Below are 18,502 nucleotides of genomic sequence, written 5' to 3'. Positions count from 1 at the left end.
AATTTAAATATTTATAAAAACATAACAATGTAAAACATACAAGACGTCCATACTGTTAGTAGTTTTAGTATGGAAGCAAAGGGAAACACGTTTCGAAAAGCAGTTGAGAAAACTGAATGCTTCTACTTTGTAACCAGCAAAGCCCGAAACACCGGAAGTACTTCTCCTTACCTCACATAATTCTCGGAACTGGAAATATTTAATTAATCCACCCACTCAGGTTATTTCCAAATATATAATAAAGTTGGTGTAAACAAAAATGCTCAATACAGAAATCATATTTAGGGGAAAAAATATAAAAGTTTGATTATTTTGTACAGGGATCGATTTTGAACAGAATAATACTCGGTTATACGATGTGTATTTGAGATTGTTCCCTGTAGAGTATGTCAACATTGTCTTAAATAATGAAACTTATCAAAAGGTTCATGTAAACGATATTTGTTACTATGAATTATGCTAAAATGCTGTATTCTAAACCCCCCCCCCCCCCCCCCCCCCAAAAAAAAAAAAAAACACCCCAAAAAAACCCAACAACAAACAACAAACCCATCAACCCCACATGGTTCCAAAGTTGTATCTGAAGCAGATTTAGCGTCGGGCACAACCTGTATCAAAGGTACCGGATATAACCGACTTTTGGCACAAATATATATATATATTTTAATACTTTTCAAAATGTGTATGGGAAAGATTAGCTGTTATTAGTGCTGGGCAAAAGGTCTGAACTGGTTAAAGTGCCGGGTATTTTTGCCCCCCCCCCCCCAACCCGCCCCCACCCCAAAGTGGTGTCTAGTCCCGCATCTTCCAACTTAGGAACACGCGTCATATACTGAAAACGCACCACCCAATTTTCAGTTATTATGGCTATCGCATGTGTGATGTTGCTATGAAACACAATAACCTATCCATATTTGTATACAATTTTAAAATTATTTATTGCCTACCAGAGTACATGTACTTAGACAAAATGAGTTAAATCAATTATGTTTTTTCTTACATCTATTTACAACTATAAATCGAACTGGTGCGAGTTTTTTAAAGTGTGTATCAGTATCGTTATATGTATCACCAATATCGTCAATCTGTTAACATTATCATACATAACAATATTCTTCTGTGAAAGCAAAACGAACTAATTTCAGCAGCGCACAAACTATTTACAATTTTACATGCTATTCAACGTCATTCAGATAAACAAGGGAAAACAAAAAATACAAGCATAGCACAAGTTGTTGAAATGTTACACCAACAAAATAAATTACATTCCTAAGTTTTTGTGTTTAGAATGTTAAAATATGACAGAGTGATATTCTATTATTAGAATTCGACGATACAGACATCTTGACTAGAGAGCACAGGTATAATAATAGAACAATAACGGTTATGAATCGGCTATACAACAACTCCACTGAGACAAACAGATACACAGCCTAGACAAGTGGTATGCGTAAAATATTGTTTTAAAAGTGTTCTAGTGAAATTCCGGCGAACGGAGTAAACGGGTAGTGATCACAAAACGCACAGTTTCACAGTACGAAATAAAGCATCAGATAACGTCATTGTTACACCAGGATTAAAACAAATAAAATGCACATCATAAACAGACGTCGCTTCGGCAACTACAGCCACGGCGGCGCGACTATAATCACTACAACAGTGCATGGAAAAGAAAATTATCAACACAGTGTGTTTTTATTGTCTACCCACTGTCGCCACACCCAACATGTGCGATTGCACGCCAGTGTATTGTCATGACGTCATAGTAGACTCGTTGTCACATGTCTAAACAATGCCCACCGATGAAAAACACGAAAAAGCCAGTTAAATGAAGTCCACTTTAGAATCTTTTTTGGGTTTTTTTGTTATTGTTTTTTTAGTTTCTTCTTTTCTTACACTTTCGTGTGTCCGTCTTCAATGTAACGTGACCCGTGCAAATGGTGGCAATGGTAAGAAAGGGGAATGTGATTTGTAAATTACAAACAACAAATTTGTACATCGCCTACTGTCTACAATTCCATATGGCTTCACTTTGTGCGAGCATAACATAGTGACCGCGGTGCAGTAAGGCATTTGAAGCCTAAACCAGAACTGTCACCTCCCTTGATTACTGAAAGCACCAACACAATTAATGTACCACGGCAATGTCTGCTAGAAGGGCTCAAAAGATTTTGTTTTGTTTAATCTGCTGTATAAAAAAAGTAAAAACAGCAGGTTTTTAAAATCTCTTTTGAACCAGTACAAATAACTGTTCAAGCGAAATGACGCGAAAGCACTTTCAGTCGCACCACCTTATCACAAAGTAAGATTATTCACAAACGTCAATATCACAAAACTGTCCAATATATCAGCCCGCTGATATGAAAGACATCTCTTCTTGTATAAAAAGTTTCATGTGTTTTGTTTTTGTTTTCTTTCTTCTCTTCGTGCTAACCGTATCCGCGCGTTTTGGAGCACGTGCAGCACGTGTGAACTGTCAGCCTTATCTACAGCCACTGCCCTAAGACACAGCGATTTGCGTGTGTGTGTACACTATATGCGAATTAGCGCTGTCACAAGCCGGCTAACCACTATGGAGTCCCGTCTTCCTCCCTCCTTTAAATCTCTTTCTACTGGAGGCTTGCACGTTCTGACCCGTACGTCTGGGGCATTGCACAAACACCACGCACATACACACGCACACATACACACGCACACATACACCCTTCTTCACACGCTCGTGTGCCTAGCTACTACACTGTCCCTATCAATTATACTGTCACTTCATTTTCGTAACATCGCAAATGTCAAACCACTTTTCGTACCATTTGCCTTTGTATTCGATAGCGTTCTGGATGACTTTCTGTTTCGGGTGGTACAGGGAGTTGATCCAGTACTCCTCGCCCTTGATGAAGAACATGGCCTTGTCCTTGTACGAGTAGTACACCGCGTCCAGGTTGGCCGGAAGTGGAGTCTCCCCCTCCAGGGCCGGGTACTCCTCCGTTACCAGGCGCTTCCTGACACAGCAACCCCTCGTGTCTTCTGGCTCCTTGGGGTCGTACACGTAAACCTGAAACACACAAACAGAAAGTCATACATTATAATGTATATAGCTTGACATCACCCTTAACCATGGGCTGATCCAAGGGAGAGAGGACCACACCTACGTTAGCGACAGCGAGCGACGCTAACGCTAACGCTAGCGAACTAGTTGACTGGGTCCAATTTCACATAACATCGTAAGCCCAGTTTTGTACGTAAACGTAAATCTACGACTAAACCACAATTCTTATTACTATTATAATTAAACAAATATAGTTGGAACACATATTTCATTTTCTTTTGTCTATAAAATACTCCAGCTTCCGTAATGATGTAAAATATGCGTAAAATTGATGCCAAACACGTATAAACGCACGACCGGTATAGCTGCTAGTAGCAGACGTAAACTTACGACCGGTATAACTGCTAGTAGCAGACGTAAACTTACAATGTTTAGTGAGATGGGCCCCTGGTTCGCGATTTGGTCATTTGGTTTAATGTGGAGCGCAAAAATTAGTCTCGCGAACGTTTTTCAGCTTGGTCTAGTTGAACTCGGACCAAGCAGAAACATATTTTTTTCAAATATCGTCTTTACTTTTCAGACATCCATAAAGAACCATTGCTTTCCAAACAATGCTTGTAAATGAACAATACTTTTTAAACGACACCAATAGCTGAGGAACACTGCTCACCAACTGACAACATGCAATGCTTGTACGCCCTTGTTATTACTGAAACCTGGACAATTTTATATTCCTACAGAACATAATATTTTACACTTTATAAACATACGATTATAACCTTTATGCGTTAAAACTTTAAACCGTAAAGTGACACCGAAAACCACTAGCCATTTTTTGTTTGTTTCAGAAGCGCATACCATCACTAACCATGAGCTAGCTAGCTATCCGTCCATTCATCAATCTATCCGTCCATCCTTTTATATTTTACACGATGCCAGAACAACAAGCAAATATATATACGGCGGGCAATAAAGGAAGGAAATGGTGTATTTAACGACGCACTCAACACATTTTATTTATGGTTATATGGCGTCGGACGTATGGTTAAGGACCACACAGATATTGAGAGGAAACCCGCTGTCGCCACTTCATGGGCTACTCTTTTTGATTAGCAGCAAGGTATCTTTTATATGCACTATCCCAGACAGGACAGCACATACCACGGCATTTGATGCACTGGCTGGAGCGAGAAATAGCCCAATGGGCCCACTGACGAGGATCGATCCCAAACCGACCGAACATCAAGCAAGCGCTTTACCACTGGGCTACGTCTCGCCCCGACAATAAATGAGTACAGTAATAAAACGCAACTTTGATTGCAGTAATAAAATACTCATCTCTTCTGCGCAGTTTATGAAAGTGAACTCATGAACTCATAATTGTCTTTGAAAACGAGTACCATATCAGTTATTAATTATGCGTTTTATATACACCTTATACAAAATAAATACCCTCCCCTCACCCACAAACAGACACACGCACATATACATATATACATACGCACACAGTTCATAGACATAGCCACCACAGAACGAAATGTACCGGCATTGCCTGCAAAAGGTTGGACGTGTTCCACAAACTCTGCGGCAAGTGATCATAGATCTAGAATTACGTAAAGCGATCTGCAGGCATGAAACCACACGCGAAGTGTAAATTCTTGCACGCCTGATTGACGAAACCCACTGACAGGCGCCAATATTAATGTAAACACGGGTTATAACTTCGCGCATCCATCCCTCCTTCCTTCCCCACGTCGAGAAAACCGCAGTGTGTACTCGCCGTCAACATTTTTTTATAATAATAAAAAAAATGCCCTAGTTGCAAATTGCAAGTGAGCCGGTGCCGCGCGCTGTTATCCACAGACTCGATTGTCTGTGTGGTGTGATTAGCAAGCGGTCCGTTGACGCAGGGTATGCCCGTCATTGTAGAGATGGGCCGGGGGAAGCCGCGGAATGTTGTAAGGCCAATGGGTGATGCTTCTGGCAGAGAAACGAGAATTCAAAAAAGACAAAACATTCTTGGAAGCTCCTTATTTTATCATCATACACAGATAAGCATTTTTTTCACAGACGCAGGTACGCCGTTGAGCCGTGAGTCATACTGCACTAGAGCCAGGCTTCTATACTACCTGTGTGAGTGTGTGGAAAACTGCCATACGCCGTCATACACTACCAATCAGACAGGTATATCTTGTATGGGAAAACCTGAGTCATGAAGTCATGAAGCTAGCCTCAGACAGGTATACCCGTGTGAGGGAAAAACACCCGTGTAATGCGTCATCATAATATGACAGAATCAGGAAAGTATACACGAGTGGGGGGAAATTAAGTCGTGAAACCATCGTGTTAGGTCTGGGTATTGTATTAAAATATGTCCCTATGCAGCAAAGTTTCAGGCATTTCGATCAGAGCACAGATTCTGACTCTGTCAGTGATAGTGACAGTGACAGTCATCGTGTATTAGAACTAGGCAGACATTCCCGTGTGAAAACCTGTCATGAAGTCAGCATGTAACTAAAAGTCAGGCAGGTATAATACTTGCATGGTAAACATGGGTCATTAAGTCATCATGCATCCCTCTGGGAAATAAGACACCACGACGTCATTATGTGCCAGAACCGGAAAGGTATACATGTAACAGTTTATGTCCAAAATAAAGCCATCGTATATTAGCACCAGACAGTTATAGCTTCATTAGAACCAAAATGTCATGGAGTAATCAGAAAATATAATGTCATGTAGAAATTATGATGTCATCATGTACTCTAATCTGACAGGTATACCATTGAAAAAAAAACCCGTTATGAAGTAATCAAGTGCTAGAACCAGAAAGGTATACACTTGTGATAAAAAACCCAAAGAAACTAATGAAGTTATCACTACCGGGCAAGTTGTTTTAACTATGCCACTCAGCTAGGAGTCTTTGGAAAGCAATGCATTTAAAGACACTGTGAAGCACATTTTCCCAGGTGGAGCCACTAGTTTCAGGTGGGGAAATATACAAATGAAAAAAAACTACCATAATCGTTTTTAAAGAAGTACAGCAATGAATTTAAAGCCACTATGAAACACTCTTTGTCAGGTGGTGAAGTATACATAACAAAGATTAACTTACACAATCGTTTTTGAAGTAGTACACCAATGAATTCAAAGACACTATGAAACACATTTTATCAGGTGGTGAAGTGTACATAACAAAGCTTAATTTACATAATCGTTTTTGAAGAAGTAAAGCAATGAATTTAGACACTATGAAACATTCTGTTTCAACTGGTGAAGTATAAATAAAGATTAACTTACATATTCGTTTTGAAAGAAGTAAAACAATTAATTTATGAATCTATGAAACATTCTTTATCCGATGGTGAAGCATACATAACAAAGATTAACTTACGTATTCGTTTTGAAAGAAGTAAAACAATGAATTTATGAATCTATGAAACATTCTTTATCCGATGGTGAAGCATACATAACAAAGATTAACTTACATATTCGTTTTTGAAGAAGTAAAACAATGAATTTATGAATCTATGAAACATTCTTTATCCGATGGTGAAGCATATATAACAAAGATTAACTTAACATATTCGTTTTCGAAGAAGTAAAACAATGAATTTATGAATCTATAAAACATTCTTTATCCGATGGTGAAGCATACATAACAAAGATTAACTTACATATTCGTTTTTGAAGAAGTAAAACAATGAATTTATGAATCTATGAAACATTCTTTATCCGATGGTGAAGCATATATAACAAAGATTAACTTAACATATTCGTTTTCGAAGAAGTAAAACAATGAATTTATGAATCTATAAAACATTCTGTATCCGATGGTGAAGCATACATAACAAAGATTAACTTACATATTCGTTTTTGAAGAAATAGATGTTCTTGTCTCGCATGTCGAAGAAGACGGAATCGATGGAGTCTGGGATACTCTCGTTCTGACCAGACTTAGGTCGATACTTGACTGCAATCTTCTGTGGGTATCCATCCACAACTCGATCATTTATGCTGTCGTACTTGTAGACATTGTCATCTACAAAAACAAAGCAATGCTACTTTAACAACACCTCAGTATAATGTTGGAAATCGGTTGGAATTTCACAATAGATAATCAGTTGTAAATGGTTTGCACCATCCGATCAACTTTCGATTTTACAATCTGTGAAAATTATATGAATAGTGTGTTAAACCAGAATATACCCTACAGATAACTAATTTTACCTGTTATCATCTATTTAATATATTTGGTTTTTTTTATATAGCCTACACATGAAAACAAACATCAATACCAATATGTTTTCATCAGTTACATCATCTAAATTATTACAGTTAACATTTCCCCATTCAATCGATTATGAATTCGTATGATGAATTATTGCATTAGTAGAGCCAAACCGATCGATTTACGATTATAATCGATTGCTGGAATATCACTGCCTTAGAAGATTCTTTTTCTCAGGCAATCGACCACAAATAACTGTCAAACATTGTTTCAAGTCTGAAAATAAACCCGCTGAGTTTCAATTAATAAATCAGTCAGTTGACTGATCGATCCATCGATCGACCAATCCATCAATCAATCAATCAATCAGTTGTTGACTGTCAGATTAACACCATCTCCTCAAAACGCACATATTACACACATGCCGTACATGCAGTTTCGACACTAACTCTGATCTCGATTCCTGGACAAACTGTTTTATACAAGAGCTTTATACTATTGAATGATTGTATGATTGGTTGTTTAAGATACCATAGCACAAAGAATACGTCGGCTACTGGGTGCCAGGCAAAAGTAAGTACACGAAGGACGTAATGTCGGACGTTATACAGACATTTCATACACAGAAAATAGCATAAGCCACGGATTGTGGTATACTAGTTGTGGAGCACATGTTGGAATATGGAATAAGCCAATCAGGAATGGGTTTACTGACAGGGACCAGTCCTACGATCCAATGCATGTCCGGCTGAAGCTCTGCTACTAAAGGCGACACCATACGACACGAGTGCGACGTACGTGGACAGTCGATTGTAACAAGATAAAACATTACGGTCGAAATTTTGTAAGTCTATTTTTCTTCAACGGAGGTGTTTTAAGCATAGTAAACGTATGTAGTTACACGAGTGTAAGTCTAAAACGGACTTTGTAAATTCGGCCCTTCAATTTCATCGGTTACTATGCAATTGGCTATTCTCGTATGATGCACTCGTATCGTGTTACGTCGCCTTAAGCTAAAACCATGCCATGTTGCCAGAAGGAACTGCTTTGATGATGGACAACAGAATACACGCCAATGTGTCACGGAAGACTGCACTAAACGACAAGGTCAACACTTAAACCAGCACAACTGAAGAAGAATCATTTAATTTATCAGCTGAGCCCGAACCCCCACCGCTATGTAGTAAACACTTGCCGCCTCTAGTAAAAACCTCATCTACAGGGAAATTCTATTTTTTTCAAAGGTTCTCTTGGTGATCCGTTATCGCGGGAGAGGGCCATCCATCACTCGACACGTAACACACGGGAGAAGACATTTACCTACCACCGGCAAGTCGGCCGTTCCCACTCGTTCATCCTGGAGCAATCCCCGTGTAACCTCGCTATATTGACTTCCTCGTGATCGAGACTACACACAGCCACTGACCCCAGTCAATAGGCAGTGTCAAATAGTTGTGGTTATTGCAGGTGTGTGGATGGGTTTTTATTAGTTTTTTTTTTGTTAAACTTTTTAAAAAACTTAAAATAAAGCTTTTTTGTAAAAAAAAAAAAAATTGTTGACCATCTTAAATTTGTATCAGTCAGAAGAAACATAAAGAGTTTCTGTTTTTCCTGGTGTTTGTAGTAGAATATCTATATACATCTTAGATGAAACAAAAAAGGTACGTGCCACGGAAATAAGAGACGGATCCTAGAAACAGATCCTAGGGAGGGACTAGGGGACCCGCCCGCCCCCTAAATACATTAAAGTGCCTCTTTTAATCAGGCTGAATTTTTTAAATCTCATTGGCTTGGCATTTTTACGAGTTGGTTTATGTGTCTTTTTTTCCTTAAGTCCCCCCCCAAAAAAAAAAAAAACAACAACAACAACAACAACAAAAAAACCCCACAATATTTCCTAGATCAGTGACTTTTGAAAACATAATCCAAATGAATTCAGGTGTGGAAAGGTAAAAGGGAGCGAGTCGGAGCAAGAGTACACTATCAACTTTCATCATGACAACAATACGTAGACGAAACAGAACTAAATCCTTGCTTTGTTATGAACGTTACAAAACAATGTGGACTAAGTGACACAGTTACCAATGTACTCGTAAGCAGCTCATACACGATCAATTTTATTGACAATAATATTGTCAATTATAAAAATTGACAATATTATTGATCATGAGTGTGTGATATTGAAGCAAGTTTTTGATTGACACAATATATTGACAGAATCAAACATCGGTAGATATTTATTGAAGGTTTCTCAATACTAGTGTGTCGTTGATGGCACTTTGTCAAATTATTGCACACTATTTCATTCGGAAGTCAGTCATCTAAGGATAAACATGTCCAGTTAGGAAAAAGAAGAGAGAAAATTTCTTCTTCTTTATAAATATAACATTAATAAAATTATCAATCCACTGTCTGCTTTATTTCTTTTATCTTTATTAAAATATATATTAACTTTGAATTATGTTTTCTTGCTATATTTACTGGCATTTTTTTTTCAAAAGCATTTTCTCATATTTACCTATTGATGTCATCATTAATGCAAAATTAGACAAATTAGTATTTTATGAATATAATGTTAATTATTTAATAATGATTTGCTATTACATCCATACGAAAAAAATATCGATAATACGCCTTCTAATTTTTTCTAAGTTCCTTAAGCAGTTGAAAATGGCCAAACTTTTTTCTCTGCACTAACCATTGTTTGGACCATGGTTTTCTTTTTTATGTTTTCGCTTATCAAAAGCAAAGACAATAGCTTAGAGCAATGACTTGAGGACAAATGACTTAAAATATTGTGTAAATAACTGCGTCGTTGGTGGCCAATAAATATTCATCAGTAATATTGTATCAATATTATTGTCAACAAAATTGATCGTGTATGGGCTGCTTTAGTGTCGATATACTACCGACTATCTAATATTCATCAACAGCCTTTGTTAACCATAAGCAATAATGGTTTTCTGGACTCATACAGTGCATAAGGTAGAACTTGGGCACCTATCATGTCTATGGGATGGTGCATACAAAAGATCCCTTGCTGCTAGTCGAAAAGAGTAGCCAATGAAGTGGCGACACCGGATTTCCTCCCTCAATATCTGTGCGGTCCAACGCCATATAACCGTAAATAAAATGTGTTGAGCGCGTCGTTAAATAAACAATTTCCTTCCTTCCTTGTTTGTTGTTAACGCTAAAGGCTCACATAGATACCTGATTCGGCACGTGTGTGCGGTCCGGCTAAAACAAACACACTTTAATACGCTAGTATCAATGAGAGCTTTCCACTTGATGCATGCGTCTACAAAACGCCACCTGCCAGCTGCTATGAAATGCAATCCGCAAGATGCAACTGAACAGTCGGGCCGCACGAACGCGCCGCATCCAGTCTAGAACTGTCTGTAAACACATATCAGTACTAACATACATACGACTAGCTCTAAACGATGTTGTCGTGACCATATAACCTAGCTGTATGATAACAATGGTTAACAAAGGATGTTGATGAATAGGACTTAATAATGGCGACTTTCGTTAACCATACTATAACCATATTGTGAGACATGGGATATTATTGTAATCATACAGCAGATTATTGTTATCATACCTCAGAATATTATCATACAGCTAGGTCTTGACTGTGACCACAGTAGCATACTGTGATGTATAGTAGGCATATTGCTCCATATAGTAGGCCACCATAAAGATACATCCAGGAAACTACACAACATAATACTGCTATGTACTGAAATGACGGTAACCATAACACAAGGTTCGTCCTTCTATCATGTGTCTTCAGTAGTTATGGCTGCACATTGTGAAAAGCACATGCACGAGACTAGGCAAAGCTAATGTTAGTTTCTCCCAAACTATTTAAGAGACTAATTATCTTTCTATCCACAAGTACATTTCACGATGTACTCACCTTTAAAGAAAAACGCGTCGTCCACCATGGCGGTGCCGGTGAAGTAGAACATGTGAAGATACCCGTCCACGCTGTCCGGAACGTTCTCCCACTCACGCGCGATGTAAAGCGGGTCGCCGTAGCGCGTTCGATTGGCGTGGTTCTCGTACATCCAGTAGTGGTTCCCACGGAAGAAGTACGTGTTGTAGATAAACGAGTTGTCCGGTCGCTTCCTCACCCAGTCGAAAACCGTGCTAAATACGCCCTTACACACACCTGTTAAAACGAAATACACAAATGCGTTAATGGTATGTCTCTACCCAGGGGCCAACGTCATTACAGAATATTATAACTTTACGTTTATATGCGTTTTGTATCTGTTTCGTGCAGAAAGTTAAGTAATCAAGTGTAAAACGAAAGACAATTATGTATACCTGTGTATTTCGAACTCAGTGTAATTATAAGGATTGTTTTAATCGTGAATACAGTAGCCTAGTTTTTTCTTATAAACCATAGAAACTAGTGGGGGGGGGGGGGGGGACATGTGACCCCACCCCATTCTACCCGAGGACGAAAATTTACTTTTTTTCTTATTCTATATAAATAAAAATTAAACTATGATTTGTGCCTCCCCCCCCCCCCCCCCCATTACACTTTAACCCCACACACCAGATAATCTATTGTTTTGAACACAAACAGTATAAATAATACTGTTCCAATTATACACAAATCGCTTCCTTCCGTCTTTACTGTAACCCATCTTACATATCGATGTAATTGCCTGCGTGAAGTACATACCAAATAATCGTAAACGTACGACTGTACTAGCCGTGAACGTAAAGTTACAATCGATGGTTTCTGAATTTGGCTCCTGGAATATTATAGTTTACGACACGACAAACGGTGATAGTTTATAGTAACAGGATTTCCTTCTGCTAGAAGTCGGATAAAGCGTGAGACGATTTTGAAATATTTTCAGCCAATTAAATATGTCAGAGTAAATTAACAACCAACCACATTTGTTACGTTTATTTGTCCTTTTCTTTTTTACTTTTCACTGATCGAGTTATAAATATTATGATGATTTACCTCCCCATTCCAAACTTACGTGTTAGAAGTTACTTCTTGCTTATTTTCTGCCTATATGACTAATAAACATTAAATCTATGCAAAATCCGTACAAAGACAGGAGTCCATAGCGCATACAGAATCAGTCTAAAAGACTCATGGCTCATGGAAAATCAGTGTAAAAAAACCCACCCAGAGTTCATGGTTATTTATACAAAAGCTGTCACATAATTACATGATCAATGCAATTTTATTTTTTTTGTACTGGACGTACCATAAATATTTTGTATGGCCTTTCTGTCTTCCCACCCCAGCTCTATCTCGTCGTGGTGGGACATCTCGAGGCCGTGGTAGTAGGCGTACATGATGGAATACGATCGACTCTTGTGCGCAAGTCCGAGCACGTGACCAATCTCGTGCACGGCCACGCGAAGGAGGTAAAGTCCGTCTTGGTTGTCGGAACGAATGGATTTGAAATTCTCATCGTCGTCGAAATGCATGTTGCCGGCATGCCACGAATGAGCTATTTCTCCGCCATTTCCGTCAAAATCCTGTTGACAGTTTTGATGAGCCCCTGCAAGCAAATAAAGAAAAATGTAAAAGTTTTGGTAATTCTGGCATATAGTAATTCATGTCAAGTAATTAAGTGATTAAATTAAAACGTGTTAAATTAAATAAAATTTTGTGCCGCATCATAAACACTGCTATGGCAGTAAAAGATGCATTTCTGGCAAAGACAATATAAGCAAAACAGTAACTAGTGGATTTCAGTTCAACTTATTTTCGTGCTTATATTCAATTAAGGTTCAAGCACGCTGTCCTGGGCACACACTTCAGCTATCTGGACTTTCTGCTCAGGACAGTGGGTTAGTTGTTAGTGGTTAATGAGAGAAGAGGGTATAGTGGTCTTACACCTAACCCACTGAGTCGTTAAAACTCGCTCTAGGTGGGAGCCGGTACCGGGCTGCGAACCCAGTACCCACCAGCTTTATGTCCGATGGCTTAACCACGACACCACCGAGGCCGGTAACTAGTTAAAAACCATCAAAGTCCACAACAAAGATGAAAGAAGACATTTTTATTGTTGCTACCATCCAAAGTTTAGCTCTTTTGGGTTTTTTTACCATTCAGGAATGAATGCATATATGACTTTCTTAAAAGTCTCCATTAGTGATTTTAAGGTCGATATCGCCCCTGCCGTTGCCTTCCTCCACCCACGAAAACCCCCCGTTAAAAATCGTTTTCTAGTTTTTACTAAATGTATGGCATCCAAACGTCGATGATTAATAAATCAGTGTGCTCTAGTGGTGTCATTAAACAAAAACCTTTTAACTTTTTAACCGTTTCTAGTTTCCTATGGCTTTATGTGTGTCGCTGTAGGAGGCATTACTACATTGTTTGCCCTGATTTGTTTGGTGCTCCTAAGTCATGTTAGGCCATGCGCAGCCCCGATATAGTCAATGCATTCAACAGGTTGAAATATCGGTTGCTGTAAAAGTGTAACTGATATCGACAGATCAGCCATTAGGTAAATAACTGCGTCTTCGTGTTGGTATGACACGGTTTCTTCACCGTTTATCGCCTGCTCGATGACATCTTCGTGTAGTGTAGTCGTTATGAAGGGTACATTCTACTCGTTATTGCCCAGTGTGAAAATAAACGCTGCAGTAAAATATCTAACACGTTCTATGAGCGTTCCATTCGCATCAGTGACGTCACACATATAGGACGATGATGCAAGTTGGTGGAAACGGTAACACCAGGTTATGGTTTATAAACATTGTATTCCGTTAGCAAAAGGAATAGGTTAAGAGACAAAGGAAAAAGGACGCACTCAACACATTTTATTTACGGTTATATGGCGTCAGCCATATGGTTAAGGTCCACACAGATAATGAGAGGAAACCCGCTGTCGCCACTTCATGGGCTACTCTTTTAAGACACAAAGGAGGATTATTAAATAAAGAATCCAGTGTTAGGAGAATGGGATGGTGTTTTATTCACGGAGTTGGAAGGAATTAATTATAAAATTTTAAAGCTAATATTCTGTCTTTGGTTTAAAATGCTCACTTATTTAATTATGGAGGGGGGACGGGGACGGTAGCCACCCCACCTACCCCCAGAATCCTATAATCCCAGTAAAACATTATATTCAAACTACAGCCATGGAATGTGGTTTGTTGGTTGTATTTACGCTCATCAGTTATCTAAAAAAAACTTCCGTCAAGGATCCGTACAATGGCACAACCAGTGCACCAAGATTGATATATCAAAAGCCGTGGTGTATGCTGTCATGTCTGTGGAAAAGTGCATATAAAGACCACTTGCTGCTAATGGAAAAATGTAGCGGGTTTCCTTTCTATGACTATATGCCAGAATTACCCAAAGTTTGACATCCAATAGCCGATGATTAATAAATCAATGTGTTCTAGTGGTGTCGTTAAACAGAACAAATTCAAAACTTTTCAAACTGTACAACGGTACTGTCTATCACGAAACTCCAATACACGTTTGAGAGAAAGATGAAACAGAAGGCACAGTGACATAATTAAAGGCGTTAACTCACTGAACTTCTAGTTGCACGAAGTCGGAGGAGACTCCATCAAACATCAAACACTTTTATATATATATATATAGCCAATGACAAAAAACACAGGTCACAGTCACCTATGTAAAGCTGTATCCTAACAAATGTATCAGAGGCGGGACGTAGTCCAGTAGTAAAGCGTTCGCTTGATGCGCAGTCGGTCTAGGATCGATCCCCGTTGGTGGACCCATTGGACCATTTCTCGTTCTAGCCAGTGCTCCACAACTGGTGTAACAAAGGCCGTGGCATGTACTATCCTGTCTGTGGGATAATGCATGTAAAAGATCCCTTGCTGCTAATCGAAAAGAGTAGCCCATGAAGTGGCGACAGCGGGTTTCCTCTCTCAATATCTGTGTGGTCCTTAAGTTTATGTCTGACGCCATATAACCGTAAATAAAATGTGTTGAGTGCGTTATTAAATAAAACATTTCCTTCGTGGCCGATTTATCTTTCGCGCCGTACGCGTACGGTTAGGATACTGTGATTAAAATCAATGATTTCTAAAATAATCGATCGCATCGCTCGCTTTCGGGTAGGATACAGCTTAAGAATCACCAGCTTACAGCGATAGACTACCTCACAGGCGTTTGGTGACCCTGTATTATTTTATCTTCAGTCACGGATTTAAAAAATAGGTCACCATGACCTAATTATGGTACTCGATACGCCGAATCTTTGGTATTTACTACCAAATCAAAGTTTCTGTTTTTATAATTATATTGACTACTGCTCTGTGTCGCAGTGTCACGACTATGCTAAAGAAATCAGCTCTCTTACATTCCTAGGAGGTTTTGTCACATACAATATGATGATCACATGTCATATGGTGTGGAAAATATTCGCGTGTTAGTATCTGTTTACGGATGAACGCCATAACAAACTAGACTTTTTATACTTCATTAATTCATTTCAATGCATTTCCGTGCTTACATCCAATTAAGGTTCAAGCACGTTGTCATGGGCACATACCTTAGGTATCTGGGACTGTCAGTGAGTCAGAGAGAGAGAGAGAGAGAGAGAGAGAGAGAGAGAGAGAGAGAGAGAGAGAAGAGGGTGTAGTGGTCTTATACCTACCCACTAGTCATTAAAACTCGCTATGAGAGCCGGTACCGGGCTGCGAACCCAGTACCTACCAGCCTTATGTCCGATGGCTTAACCACGACACCACCGATGTGTGCGCGTTACATATACGTGTTCAGATAACGGAAAAGGGAAATTTGCGCCTTACTGAAATAATAGAAACGTTTGGGACGACGTCATTGTATTTACAGCTATGTGCTTAAAAGCATGAGTACAATTTGAAAGCTTTGAATAAATTTCAAACAAATTTTTTCTTTCTTCTGGGATAATTTACGCCATAATGTAGCCTGGTCTTTCAATAAGGAAGTGTGAAAAGCAAACAGAAACCATTTTTTCCGACTGGAACATTTAAAATTAAAATTAATTATAATTATAATATACAACAATAACCTACGGGTTATATCACACTCACTCAAGTGTCATAAATTAGTTATCAGCAAACGTTCATGTAATTATTTCTGTGAACTTTCTATAATACACGTATTACTGGAGTGTATTTTGGTAAACGTTAGCGTTCTAAGTTGTACAGAAAACAGTTTTATCTAAAGAACAGGTCGTCTCGCACTAAATCAATTGGCATTGGTGATAGTGTTAACATTTCCTACTAAAAGTGATATTAACAGCATATCATTCCGCCGAAACATTACACACGTAAACAGAGTGGCACCGGGCATCGCGCGTCTAATGTTTTCCCAAGAAACCACGACCTGCGTTCAGCAGTAGCAAACAAGAGCAACGCTAACGTTCCCCCGACGACTTCACTGTTGCCCAATGTGGTCATTCGGTGTAACGTGAAGAACACAAACCAGTCTAGCGTGCGTTTTTCGCACCCTGGCTGAACTCAACTATGGTGTCACATGGTATTTAAAGTATTTGAGACTAGTTTATAAAGTTTGTTTTTGTTTAACGACACCACTAGAGCATATTGATTTATTAATCATCGATTACTGGATGTCAAACATTTGGTACGTTTTACATATTTAAGACTCGTTTGTATATATAACACTTACTTAAAGAAAACAAGAAACGACAAAAACAATATGCATGTTTCTTACTGTACTCATGTAAAACACACTTTGGCAAAACATTATTAGGAGAAATCCTATTCCCGTATAGCATGTGAAAAATTACATAATACTGCCAACCAGACTATGCACAAATAGAGTAGGTACTGTATTCGTCTATAGGATGACAAGCAATTTTGCTGTCACGTCTTCTGAGACCACACACGTACTGTATTAATCATTTGTAAGCGAGCCCAAACAGCATATTTACTGTATCAGTCGCTTACCACACGCACCCAGAATAAAAACAAACCTGGGTGTAGCTACAACTAATACGTAAACACAGGATCAATTCAGGCAGAATGCCATGCACAGTAATTAACGGCGGTCCCATAAAACATTTTATGGAGGGGGGACCAAAGGCAAAAAGGCACAATGACCAACTCCCTAAAATGGGCACTTCAATAATAATTTTTAAAAAGGGGGTACATTGATTTTCAGAGGGCGAGGACGGGTGCTCTTGGCCTATATACAGCCAAAACAAAAAACAGAAACAATAACTGTTTTAAAAAGGGGGTACATTGATTTTCAGAGGGCGAGGACGGGTGCTCTTGGCCTATATACAGCCAAAACAAAAAACAGAAACAATAACTGTTTTAAAAAGGGGGTACATTGATTTTCAGAGGGCGAGGACGGGTGCTCTTGGCCTATATACAGCCAAAACAAAAAACAGAAACAATAACTGTTTTAAAAAGGGGGTACATTGAATTTCAGAGGGCGAGGACGGGTGCTCTTGGCCTATATACAGCCAAAACAAAAAACAGAAACAATAACTGTTTTAAAAAGGGGGTACATTGATTTTCAGAGGGCGAGGACGGGTGCTCTTGGCCTATATACAGCCAAAACAAAAAAACAGAAACAATAACTGTTTTAAAAAGGGGGTACATTGATTTTCAGAGGGCGAGGACGGGTGCTCTTGGCCTATATACAGCCAAAACAAAAAACAGAAACAATAACTGTTTTAAAAAGGGGGTACATTGATTTTCAGAGGGCGAGGACGGGTGCTCTTGGCCTATATACAGCCAAAACAAAAAACAGAAACAATAACTGTTTTAAAAAGGGGGTACATTGATTTTCAGAGGGCGAGGACGGGTGCTCTTGGCCTATATACAGCCAAAACAAAAAACAGAAACAATAACTGTTCCAAAAAGGGGGCACTTTGATTTTTATGGGGGCAGGTTCCCTGGTCGCCTCCGTTGGGTCTGCCCTTGGTATTAGGATTTGATGTCTGGGTGACGGAGGGTGGGGGGGTGGGGGGGGGGGGGGGGGGACACGTTCTTTAACACTTTATAATTCTGGTCATAAAGATTAATTGACTATCAAAAATCCACCGAAGGTCGCCCCATAATGTTGTTGCGTTCCGCCCTGCTTATCGTGGCTTGAGTAGCAGAGTACGATCATGCAGAAATTAAACTAAACACATGCGAGTAAGACATAAAATAACTGTGCTGTGAGACCAAATTAGACACGTTCTAGATCATGTATTACAACAGAGAATTAATTTTGTTACAAGCTGAGCCAGAAATCA

The 18,502-nt window shown here is 39.0% G+C and overlaps 1 protein-coding gene across 1 annotated transcript in view; it reads right to left on the bottom strand.

The window, feature by feature from the left end:
- Positions 1-514: 514 nt before the first annotated feature.
- Positions 515-18,502, bottom strand: part of LOC121384645 (matrix metalloproteinase-21-like) — a 53,546-nt gene continuing 35,558 nt past the window's right edge. Inside the window, exons 4-7 of the mRNA XM_041515120.1 lie at positions 12,518-12,817; positions 11,197-11,451; positions 6,910-7,085; positions 515-3,049 (exon numbers count right to left, since the gene is read on the bottom strand). Of these exons, the coding sequence (XP_041371054.1) occupies positions 2,759-3,049; positions 6,910-7,085; positions 11,197-11,451; positions 12,518-12,817 (1,022 nt within the window). The 3' untranslated portion in view covers positions 515-2,758. The remainder of the gene's footprint in view (positions 3,050-6,909; positions 7,086-11,196; positions 11,452-12,517; positions 12,818-18,502) is intronic.

Source organism: Gigantopelta aegis, chromosome 10 (assembly GCF_016097555.1).
Source record: "Gigantopelta aegis isolate Gae_Host chromosome 10, Gae_host_genome, whole genome shotgun sequence".
In the NCBI taxonomy this organism is placed as follows: domain Eukaryota; kingdom Metazoa; phylum Mollusca; class Gastropoda; order Neomphalida; family Peltospiridae; genus Gigantopelta; species Gigantopelta aegis.
This window is presented reverse-complemented; position numbering and strand designations above follow the sequence as displayed.